The 11,910-nt window shown below is 48.6% G+C and overlaps 1 protein-coding gene across 6 annotated transcripts in view; it reads right to left on the bottom strand.

The window, feature by feature from the left end:
- CTTN (cortactin) overlaps positions 1-11,910 on the bottom strand; it is a 36,085-nt gene that overhangs the window by 21,761 nt on the left and 2,414 nt on the right. For 3 of the 6 annotated variants that reach the window (XM_017515874.2, XM_017515875.2, XM_037734004.1), the window contains 3 exons: positions 5,700-5,786; positions 5,493-5,566; positions 2,452-2,581 (listed from right to left, as the gene is read on the bottom strand). In XM_017515874.2, coding sequence (XP_017371363.1) covers positions 2,452-2,581; positions 5,493-5,566; positions 5,700-5,786 — 291 coding nt within the window. Of the gene's footprint in view, positions 1-2,451; positions 2,582-5,492; positions 5,567-5,699; positions 5,787-7,984; positions 8,126-11,910 lie in introns of those variants that run through there. The other 3 variants (XM_017515873.2, XM_017515877.2, XM_017515872.2) reach the window with 2 other exon arrangements.

The following is an 11,910-nucleotide window of genomic DNA, read 5'->3' as shown; positions in this document are numbered from 1 at the left end:
CACCGCCGGCCCCAAGGGAAGAGGGCAGTGCGTGATGGACGCAGACACTGCCGGCCCCAAGGGAAGAGGGCAGTGCGTGATGGACGCAGACACCGCTGTCCCCAAGGGGAGGGTGCAGCGAACTGAAGCCCCAGTGTAAACAGAATCCCAACAGCCCTCGCCAGGTGTGCTTGTCCTCAATGTGTTCTTTTTTTCCTGGAAGTCTCCAGCACTTATTTCTCAGGTCTTAACACAGAGATTTCCATTTTTTATTTTTTTTCAACTTCTGGAGTGGGCAAGTTACAAATAACTTAAGCCATTTCCCCTTCAGTTTGGAATCTGAGTTTAATCTATTTATCTCCTGAGGCAGAGTCTCTCTCTGTTGCAAAGGCTGGACCACAGTGGTGCAATCGTAAGTCACTGTAGCCTCCATCTCCCAGGCTCAAGTGATCCTCCTGCCTTAGCCTCCAAAGCCACTGGGACTACAGGTGTGCACCACCATGCCCAATTAATTATTTTTTTGTAGAGACAGGGTCTTGCTATGTTGCCCAGGCTGGTCTCAAACTCCTGGGCTCATGCAATCCTCCTGCCTTGGCCTCCCAAGATGCTATGATTACAGGTGTGAGTCCCGGTAGCTGGCCCTGAGTTATTTTTGACAATAGATCTACCCCGTGGTGCTCACCTGAGCTGGGAGCTAACCTTGCCCAGATGCCAGCCAGGACCAAGCAGCAGCAGCGCCCGTGCTGGCCTTGCCCTGCCGGGACAGCTCTCCAGTGTACTGGCCGACAGGTGAGCGCGCGGCTCCACAAGCCTCCTGGGCTTCACCAGGGCATTGGCCTAAGAGGTGGGGCTCGTGCGCTGGGCCAGGCACGGGGTGAGGATGACAAGTACCAATCCTTGAAAAACCCAGCCCAGAGGGGAGTCTCACTGGGAAGGACAATTGACGAGGGAAGCAGGGGCTGCCGTGGAGAGCGCACAGGGGATGGGGAAGCGAGGGCTCTTCCAGAGAGCTCCTGGCACCCGAGAGGGCCTGAGCTGCAGGTTCCAGGGTCAGCGAGACTTGGGATGAAAATCGGTACAGTCCAAGCAGCAGCAGAGAAGCCAACCACAGCAGCTTCCCCACCAGGCTCCCCCTTGACACATCTCCTTTCCCTCCCGCAATGTGTAATTTTCCCAACCCAAAGCAGGGATCCCCATTTTTAGAATAAATTTCTCTCTGTGCTAACTCCCCACAAGCCCCAAGTAGGTAGAAAAAAGGCTTCTATCTACTTGCTTGGCTCACTGCACTGAACACATGGGATCTGTCTCTCCATCCAGTGCTTCGCTGACTGCATGGAACACCGGTCTGTCTGTCCGTCTGCACTCCTAAAAGCTACCAGACTTTTTTTTTTTTTTTTTTTTTTAACTTCAAAGATAAGTATTCTGCACACGCTGCTCTTCCCGGTGTCAGGGCATCTCTGTGGTAGTGACACAGCAACATCCATGTCTCTTTCCTGCAGACGGCCCCCACCCCACTCTTCCCCCAGGCTATTTACGGTCGTGGTCTGGGTGCCCTGCCGGCCCCCCACATCATCTGCTCTGCAGGGGACAGAGCAAGGTGCAGCTCACTGTGACACAGCAAGGTCATGCCGTGCCCAGCTCAAAATGTTTATCTGACCAGTACACCAGGTGGGAGAGGAAAGGAATTACCAACTGGAACCCAACACCGGCTGACATACTTCTTTCCACAGAGTAAAGGCAAACATTCGTCAGGCACAACAATCTTACGTTGCTCAGACTCAAAAGTTCACCTCCAGGGTGTCTGCAGAATGTAGAGCCCTGTTTCCTGAAGAAACATGCACACACACTGCAGTCTCTTCCACCTTCTCTCCAGGAAGGAAAAGGTAGCCCTCCTGAGCTAACGTTGCTCCCTCTCATAGGGTAGAGAGGACCTCAAGTACAGGTGGAGCCGGATGTCCTCGATCCACGTCAGCACGGCGGTCTGCATCCGTCCACGATGGCTCCCGGGAGGCTCACCCACACCTCTCCAACAGTGAGCTCCTTCCCCAGCCTCATGGGCGCTGACCTGATATGACGGACAGACTGCTCTGAAGGCCACTAAACGCATGAAGGACGTTAGCCAGGCCTTCAGCTGAATGTCCATGTGTGTCATCAACCACAGGAGCCTACGATTTGATTTTGGTCTTTGGATCGGCATGACTTAGGCTGCAAGCTGGAACCACAGGCGTTGATAATGACAACACCTGGAGACAGCATGCTTCTGGACTTTTGTCCTGATCATAAAGCCGCCTCTGGGGACCCATCTCCCTCTTGGCCTCTCTGTCCAATCCACAGGGGCACCTCAGGGTGAATTTCAACCTCAGCAGACGGACTCAAAACTGCGGATGGAAGGAGTCTGAGGGACGGCTTTGCCAACCAGACACGTGGTTCGAGCACACAAGGAGGCGGCACAGGCGGCCGCTGGCCACTCACCTTGTCCATTCGGTCCTGCTCCACGCCAAATTTCCCTCCGTAGCCGTGGGAGGCTTTTGGTCCTGTTTCAAGTTCCTTCTCCTTAAGGGTCTGATGTTCTTGAAAAACATTCTCTCTCAGCTTGTGTATGCTTGAAGGAAGAAAGAGGAAAACAGGAACAAATCAATAAAACAGATGTGCATCTTTGCCTCCTGATATGATAAATAAGAACAGGTAACACTGTCTTTGTAAATTTGGAAATCGGCTCGTTCGCCAGATCTCTCCCTGCACCGCGCTTTCCTGACTATCCTGCCGGCTGGTACACCCACTTCGGCAGCCCTCAGTGTGAGATGCATGCTCCGTAGGAGAAGGAACACAAATCTGAGCACAGTGGGATCATCCCAAATCCCCGCTAAAGATGGCTCTTCTGAAACCTGAGCTTTGTTGCACACAGGGAAAACAGGAAAGCTAGTCTGTAATCATCCAGAGGTAGAGGGGAAACAGGCTGAGCTCCCTTTCTCTAGCCACTGGCAGAAGTCCACTGTGCTGAACATCGAGATGGTTCGTCTTTACTTGAAGCACTCCAGCTTTTCATACATTCAAAGATGAGAGGAAAGTGGTTCTGAATTTAACATCTAAACACCATTAAAAAATTTTTAATATAGCCGATAATGAAACAGATCAAAAGATGCAGTCAAAATCTGGCAGGCCAAACACAGCTGTCATTGTGAGACCCCACAGTGATACAAAGGCCACTTTCGCATTCAGACTTTCTGCCCAGGAGACACCAGGCTGCCACCTCTGACATGTGGACAATAATCCTAGAATTGAGGATGAAATACAAACCAGGCTTGGAAACCACCCAATACCCTTACGAGCAGGGGAAAGAAAGACAGCACTTCTAAAACCTGGGAAGGCCCCAGAGCATGAAACATGGTCTTATTCCCCACGTTCCTCTCTGAATCCTAACCAATCCACAGGCTTTTGCACTGGACAGTTCTGTTTTTTCTCCAAGCCACCCTCCAAGACACGTTTTGAAGCCACAGGGAACAGAAGAGATGAGAAGAGGTATGATGACTCAACGAATTCAGACGTCTGCCTAACCCCCACAGCAAATACCCAAGGCCACAGTGGACTCCTAAGTCAGCCCCATTCCAGTCTCTCATCCTGGACAGCCACATGGCCCTTGGAGTTCTGAAGCTGCTCCTGTGGAAGGCAGTGTGCTGAGCAAGCCAGGAAGGACTAAAACTTGTGTATAAAAAGCCAATGTGGCTGGGTGCAGTGGCTCACACCTGTAATCCCAGCACTTTTGCCAAGGCAGGAGAATCACCTGAGCTCAGGAGTTCGAGACCAGCCTAGCCAACACGGTGAAACGCCATCTCTAGCCGGGCGCGGTGGCTCACGCCTGTAATCCCAGCACTTTGGGAGGCCGAGGCGGGTGGATCACGAGGTCAAGAGATCGAGACCATCCTGGTCAACATGGTGAAACCCCGTCTCTACTAAAAATATTAAAAAATTAGCCAGGTGTGGTTATAGGCGCCTGTAATCCCTGCTACTCGGGAGGCTGAGGCAGGAGAATCACTTGAACCCGGGAGGTGGAGATTGCAGCATTGTACTCCAGCCTGGGCAACAAGAGTGAAACTCCGTCTCAAAAAAAAAAAAAAAAAAAAAAAAAAAACCATCTCTACTAAAAATATTAAAAAATTAGCCAGGTGTGGTTATAGGCGCCTGTAATCCCTGCTACTCGGGAGGCTGAGGCAGGAGAATCACTTGAACCCGGGAGGTGGAGGTTGCAGTGAGCTGAGATCGCACCACTGCACTCCAGCCTGGGCGACAAGAGTGAAACTCTTGACAACAACAAAAATGCCATTGTGGGCCAGGTGCAGAGGCTCACACCCGTGATCCCAGCACTTTGGGAGGCTGAGGCAGGAAGACCACTTGAGCCCACGAGTTCAAGATCAGCCTGAGCAACAAAAGCAAGAACCCGTCTTTACAAGAAATAAAAGAACTTAGCCGGCCATGGTGGCACATACCCATGGTTCCAGCTACTCAGGAGGCTGAGGCAAGAGGACTGCTTGAACCCAGGAAGTCAAGGCCGCAGTGAGCTGTGATTGCATTACTGCACTCCGGCCTGGGTGACAGAGTGAGATCCCTGAGGCAAGAGGACTGCTTGAACCCAGGAAGTCAAGGCCACAGTGAGCTGTGATTGCTTACTGCACTCCAGCCTGGGTGGCAGAGTGAGATCCTATCTCAAAATCAACAAATAAATAACTTTTTAAGAAGCCACTGTGTGGACGGTGCCTTCTTTTCTGGATGACTGACTGAATCTTTCTCAGCTGAAGGGCCCGTGGCCAAGCCAGACAGTCTTCCCAGGGTGCTGAGGCAGTCACCGGGTCAGTGGTGATGCCTTCACAGCCAGGGAAAAAGAGGATACACTCTGAACCCAGCGTGGTCCAAAATAGAAGTCTGAGCACATTTTGTAAGTTCCTTTTATCTACATTTCCTGACGAAGAAAACGGCCCCAAGAGCTGGCATTTTAGATAGTGCTAAGTGGTAAACAATGGCAGGGTTCACTCAGCTCCCGACTCTACCCTGGGCTTGTGATAGAAACACTGAGCTCACAGTACCTGACTACTAACACATGATCATGTCCAGAGAATTAAAAAGGGAGGGACACTTAAGGTCTAAGTGATTCGGACACCCCATACTTCAGAAACCTCCCACTTGTACGGTAGGGCTTAGGGAAAACGTGTTCCCTGATAAAAGCCACAATACTGAAAGCAGATGCTCTAAAATTCTAAGTACGAAAACTGTTTGCAACGGGAATTTAAAAATTACTGAGCACACAGGTATCTACATGTACACATATAAACACCTACGGTATGTATATACGTATATGTGTGTGCGCCTTATACTCATCTACTGCATGGGTAGCAGGTCAAGAAGACAAAAGCAGTTTCCACCCAGGCTGTCCCTCCACAGACGACCAAGGCTAAAGGCCCTGCTGCGCCCAGGCTCCCCCCACAGAGGGGCCCTCAGGAGGTGGTGGCGATGACTCTTACTTGATGTGCTCCTGGTGCCCGGAGCCCTGCACGGTCTTGGCACCCCATCGTTGCTCCTTCTCACTCACATCATTCTGAAAAGAAAAATGGCCTGTAAACCCCACAGCCTGGATTGTGACACAGACAAACCACCACCCCGTCAAAGAAAAACCCAGGAGAGCCACTTCCACTTGTTGAAAAAGGAAAGCAAAGGCTGGCGGCTCCTACCACAAAATCGGGGTCGGTCTCCCAGTCGTCGGCTCCCACGTCATCCTGGGTGATGGACACAGCGTGGCCGGCCGAAGCTTTCCACATCTGAAAGAGCAGCCCACGGAGGGTACGGAGGCCTCAGGGGCGCCATCCACAGCAGTTGAGCCCTTTGGACAAAGCTACCGAGATTCTAGGGAACCCAGGAGGGCGAGGCTGCAGGACCAGCCAATCCTTCATGAACCCTAAGCCCCAATGACAACCACAGGAGTGAAAGAAACTTCACCTCGGGGGCTCTAACACTGCCGTCAACTGCGTCAGAAACACACTGGAAATACTCTTTGGCTTCAACTCAAGTGAGAAAATTTCTGGAAAATAAAGTCGGGTGTGCACTTACTTTATTTATTAAGAACATAAGCCTGTTCTGCTAAATCATGATGACTCTGTTTCTAAGCAAAAATAAAAGCACCATTTTGGGTTGTATATTATAAATACACTAAATGTTACTAATGGTCAATCTCATGGTATGTGTATTTTTTATCATAATTTAAAAAACAGCATCCATTTTGATTTCAAGTGCTTACTGAAACTGTAACAATAATTTTCTTAATTCAGACTGACAGTGCAATAAAGGTTTCAAGTGGTTTCCTAGAGAACTGCTTCACCCTCTACTTGGGAGGAAACAGGAATATAAAATGCCACCTTCCCCTCTATTAGGCCGCTCTGCAAGTGGGCAGTCCCTTCCTCCCTCAGCGCTTTAACACTGGAAGGTTCCCTCTGTCACAGAGAACAATGGCACATCTGTGAACCCTAACAAGATAATTCTTTTTGTAACTGCAGTGGTAAAATCTAAACTTTTAAGGGTTTTTTTTTTTAAACTGTGTATTAAAAGAACTGATTCCTTTTCCACAGAAATAGTAATACAATTTCACATAGGCCACAGAGTGAGTAACTGAGAGATTATTTTAAATCAAACAACCAGAAGCTGTGGCCAGGAGTCTGAACCCAGGAAACCCAATTCACTTTTTCTCAGGCGCCATGTTGGGACCGCAGTGCCGGGGATCAGGACGGGACAAAAGCCCTTTGCAGCCTGAGAATGTCCCATCTGGCTCCTCCTCCTCCAGCCTGGCTGGGTCTCAAGTCCAAATCCAAAGTGACAGTTAGGGGCCAATCTGGACACTGTGCTCTTAAATTTCTAATGCAACTTTGTCTCTCGGGCAAGAACCGTCTGCCAAGGGGTGGGGCAGGACCAACAATGCCCTTGGCACCTCGTGTCGATGCCCCAAAGCACAGCAAGAATTTGCAGAGAGATCTGCTTTTGAGAGGATTTTAGAGAACAGATGAACTAGAATCTTAGAACTGAAAGGCACGCCCCGGCGCAGTGGCTCACACCTGTAATCCCAGCACTTTGGGAGGCCAAGGTGGGCAAATCACAAGGTCAGGAGTTCAAGACTAGCCCGGTCAACATGGTGAAACCCCGTTTCTACTAAAAATACAAAAAAATTAGCCTGGCATGGTGGCGGGCACCTGTAGTACCAGCTACTTGGGAGGCTAAGGCAGGAGAATCGCTTGAACCTAGGGGGCGGAGGTTGCAGTTAGCTGAGATCGCACCACTGCACTCCAGTCTGGGTGACAGGGTGAGACTCCATCTCAAAAAGAAAAAAAAGAACTGAAAGGCACAAGGGCACAACCACTCTAGTCCCAACGCGCCCATTTATAAGTGAAGAAAAGGCTGCAGGAAAGAGAAATGGTATGCTCAAGTCTCCAGTTGCCCCATGGCACCATGCTGCCAGGGCCAAGGGGCTGCCCATCTGTGGGACTTCAGCTGCCTATGCTTCCAACCCCTGAGGAAGTGGCCGTAGGAAAGGACGGACGGGAGTCCCTGCAGGGCTGGCGAGGTCAACCTTCACCCCAAGTCAAAGGTGAAAGAAGGCAGGTGTCTTTGCCTGTGACTTTTTCAGGCTCATCAAGGAAAGATTAGCAGAGCGGTCTCCACTCATCTTCCCAGAAGGCAGCTTCACCGGGGGCGGGGTGGGCACTGCAAACCTCACAGTCCCACACCTGGGGGCCCCCACCCACTTTCATGGGGTGGGGAAGGGGCCAGATTTTCCCCTCAGGGAAGACAGGAATGCATTCTGTTCCTCAATTCCAGAGTTTTCTGCAACTGTCTCCGCTAAGCCATATGCAACAGAAACCTGACTTTGTTTTTTAAACAATGAAATTTCCTTCCAGAAAATTCTCTCTCCCAGTAAATCCAGAGAAACAGCAACCTCCCCTGTTTCCTGTCGATGGATTTCTGCCCTTACCATCCACAAGAAAGAATGTCAGGATGTTCACAAGACACAAGTACCTTTCTTTCTGCTTGGAGATAAAAGGCTGTTCACAAAACTCTGTTTAAAACACGGCAATCCAACGAGGAATTTCCAGGCATTGGGGAATGATTCCGTCTGTAAAAAGATTAAGGGTATTTTAGCTCAGAAGGCTGTCTATTGACCGGTTCCCTGGGCAAATCCTGCTGTGTAGAAGTCTTTTTAGAATACGTCAGAAATCCTCCCAAACACAAGGTTTTGTAATGAAATCTCAAAGGAGGATGGGAAGATCTGCATTTTACTAATGAAAAAGTTCAACACAGAGAAACTAAAGAAGTTATAAAAGATTTCTAACCACATGATGTTTCTTTTTAATGCAAACAGAAATTACTGCCTCAATTGCTAGTACCCATTTACTGTTTGCTATAATTCTTATAAGATTTCGCTTTTTATTCATTCTAATTAATGACATTAAAACAAAATAGTTACTGTGAGCTTTTTACAAGAATAGTATCAGAAAAGCACTCCTTGAGAGGATCATGATATGGCTGGGAGAAAAAACCAGTACGGTGACATCTATGAAGACGTGAGCGCGGCAGCTGGAGAGCCGAGAGGTAGGTTGTATTCTAAGGCACGTATATGGTTACGGCGCAGGGAGCAAGACTCCAGTTCCCCAGAGGGTAACCAGGCACATGACCCCTTCCCTGGGACCACACATCAGCCTCAACTGGACACCACACACTGACAAATGAAATCCCTTTGTCCCTGGGAACAAGCCGGTCTCAGGTAGAGCAGTTTCTCCTGGATTAGGAACTAGGGGATGGCACTTCGCTGGCCCTCCTAGTGATTAACGAATTTCCTACCTGCTTCCTGACCCTGTCTCTCTCCCGAATTCCCTTTGGCAATCCTAACTTCTACGATGCTTGGTACAGTCTCGTTACTGCAGTTATTAGTGTAATCGGCAAGCATCTATACAACTCTGCCTAAAAAATTAGCCAGGCATGGTTGTGTGTACCTGTAGTCCCTGTTACTCAGGAGGCTGAGGTGGGGGAACTGTTTGAGCCCAGAAGCTCAAGGGTGCAGTGAGCCATGATCACACCACTGCACTCCAGCTTGGGTGACAGAGACCCTGTTTGAAAAATAAGTAAATCACAACATAAAAACTAAAAATCTACTCCTGTGCAGCTAAGGATAGGCTCAAATCTACAATTTTATCTCCTCAATATCTGAAATTTTAAAAAGTCACAAAAACAACCAATAGAAAATAAGCTTGATTGCTTTGCAGATCCAAAGATAATGCCTCTAGACCCCTACACCTCAAAACCATACAGAAACGTGAACTCGAAAGTGAACTAAAATCCTAAAAAGGTGTAAATTTTTGTGACTTTGAATTTGGCAATAGATTCTTAGATATGACACCAAAACATAAGAGAAAAAAAAATACATTGTACAAAATTAAAAACTTTGTACTTCATCAAGGTGACAAGACGGTCCCCTGAGAGAAAACTGTCTGGAATCATACATCCAGAATATATACAGAACTCTTAAATTCAATAATCAAAAGGGCAAATAACCCCATTTAAAAATGGGTGAAGGACCTGAAGAGACATTTCTTCAGAGATACACAAATTGCCAACAAGCTCAGGAAAAGTGTTCAATGTCATTAACCATCAGGGCAATGCAAATCAAAACCACAGCAACAGCCCACCTCACACGCACTAGGAGGGCTAGAATAAAACAGACAGTGACAAGGCTTAGCAATGGTGTGGGGAAACCGGAACCCTCACAGATTGCTGATGGGAATGGGAAACGGAAAAGGTCTGGCAGCTCCTCGGAGGGTGAAACGCAGGTACCATATGACTCAGCAACTCCACTCCTAGGTCCACGCCCAAGAGAAATGAAGGTAGAAGCACATAAAACTTACACCTGAGTGTTCAGAACAGCACCATTCATAGCAGTCAAAAACAGGAAACACTCCACAAGTCCATCAACTGCTAAACAGACACATATCATGTGGCCTACCTAACACAAAGGTGTTTTATTCTGCCACCAAGAGGAATATAGCACTGACACCTGCTACAGCGTGGATGAACCTCAAACACGTTATGAAAAGTAAAACCACACACACAAGACTCACCACATATTATATGATTCAATTTCTATGGAATGTCTGGAGCTGGCAAATCTACCCAGACAAAAGATACATTACTGGTTGCCCAGGGCTGGGCGGATGGTGGTGGTGGTGGGGATCGGGAGGTCATGGCTAAAGGGTACAGGGTTTCTTTTTGAGGTGATAAAATCATTCTGAAATTGATTGTGGTAATAGTTGTACAACTCCATGAAGATACTAAAAACCAGTGGATAGTGCACATTAAACAGGTGCACTGTATGGTATGTGAATTATATCTCAATAAAGCTTTTACAAAAAATACTGTTCAAAAGATGGCTGGGCACGATGGCTCATGCCTGCAATCCTAGCACTTAGGGAGGCCGAGGTGGGCGGACTGCCTGAGCAGCTGCCCACTGCACTCCAGCCTGGGCAACAGAGCAAGACTCCGTCTCAAAAAAAAACAAAACTGTTCAAAATAAGATAACGACTCTGTCCAACCTCATTAATATTAAACCTTCCTTGCAAACGTCAGTGTACAAATCAAGACTATACAAACATGAAGTAGTCTTGCTCTGTCTAAACAGAGTGGAAAATTCCTCTGCTTTTTTTTTTTCTTTTTCAGACAGAGTCTTGCTCTGTTGCCCAGACTGGAGTGCAGTGGTGCTATCTCAGCTCACTGAAACCTCCATCTCCTGGGTTCACGCAATTCTCCTGCCACAGCTTCCCGAGTAGCTGGGATTACACACATGCGCCACCACACCCAGCTAATTTTTTATATTTTTAGTACAGATGGGGTTTCGTTATGTTGGCCCAGCTGATCTCCAACTCCTGGCCTCAAGTGAGTTGCCCACCTCAGCCTCCCAAAGTGCCAGGATTACAGGCACAAGCCACGGCACCCAGCAGCACCCCCGCTAGCAGCTTTTTTTTTTTTTTTTTTGAGGCAGGGTCTTGCACTATGGCCCAGGCTGTCATGCAGAGGCACAATCTCAGCTCAATGTAACCTCTGTGTACCAGGTTCAGGTGATCCTCCCACCTCAGCCTCCCGAGTAGCTGGGACTACAGGCATGTACCACCAACCCCAGCCAATTTTTCTATTTTTAATAGAGATGGGGTTTCTCCATGTTGCCCAGGCTGATCTCGAAACTCCTGGGCTCAAGCAATCCACCTGCCTTGGCCTCTCAAAGTGCTGGGATTACTGGTGTAAGCCACCGAGCCCAGCTGAAGAATGAAATACATGACGAGACAGAACTATCTGTCCAGCATCAGCTTTCCATTAGCCTCAGTACCTTCGGCAGAGCAGGAGGAGAAAGGAAATCAAAAAGGCACTCGGTAGCCAAAATTGTGATCACAGACACATTCCCTACAGTACACTTACTCAAGGGAAACCCCGCCCATTCTCATCCCCAGCACTTCTACCATTTACACAGAGCAGTGCGTGAGCAGACGGGGTGGGCCTGGGCCACAGTGAAAGCCAAGCCTGCTCACAGAGCACAGTCCCCTGCTCTTGGCTGTCCCAGGCCATGGGAATACTGCAACACAAGGCAGTAGACAGCACTCACAGCAATTCACTCTCAAGGACATCTTTTTCTGAGCACCTACTACGTGGCACAGACTGAAGATCTGAATTGCCAACTATGTGCACTGTCATTTTAAAAGTGTTTTAAAAACAAGTCCATCAACATGTTACAATTAAAAGTCAGCTTTAAGCCGGGCGCGGTGGCTCAAGCCTGTAATCCCAGCACTTTGGGAGGCCGAGGCGGGTGGATCACGAGGTCAAGAGATCGAGACCATCCTGGTCAACATGGTGAAACCC

This window comes from Cebus imitator, unplaced genomic scaffold (assembly GCF_001604975.1).
Source record: "Cebus imitator isolate Cc_AM_T3 unplaced genomic scaffold, Cebus_imitator-1.0 Scaffold563, whole genome shotgun sequence".
NCBI classification, from domain to species: Eukaryota; Metazoa; Chordata; class Mammalia; order Primates; family Cebidae; genus Cebus; species Cebus imitator.
The sequence above is the reverse complement of the archived record's forward strand: the minus strand, read 5'-3'. Positions and strand labels throughout refer to the sequence as shown.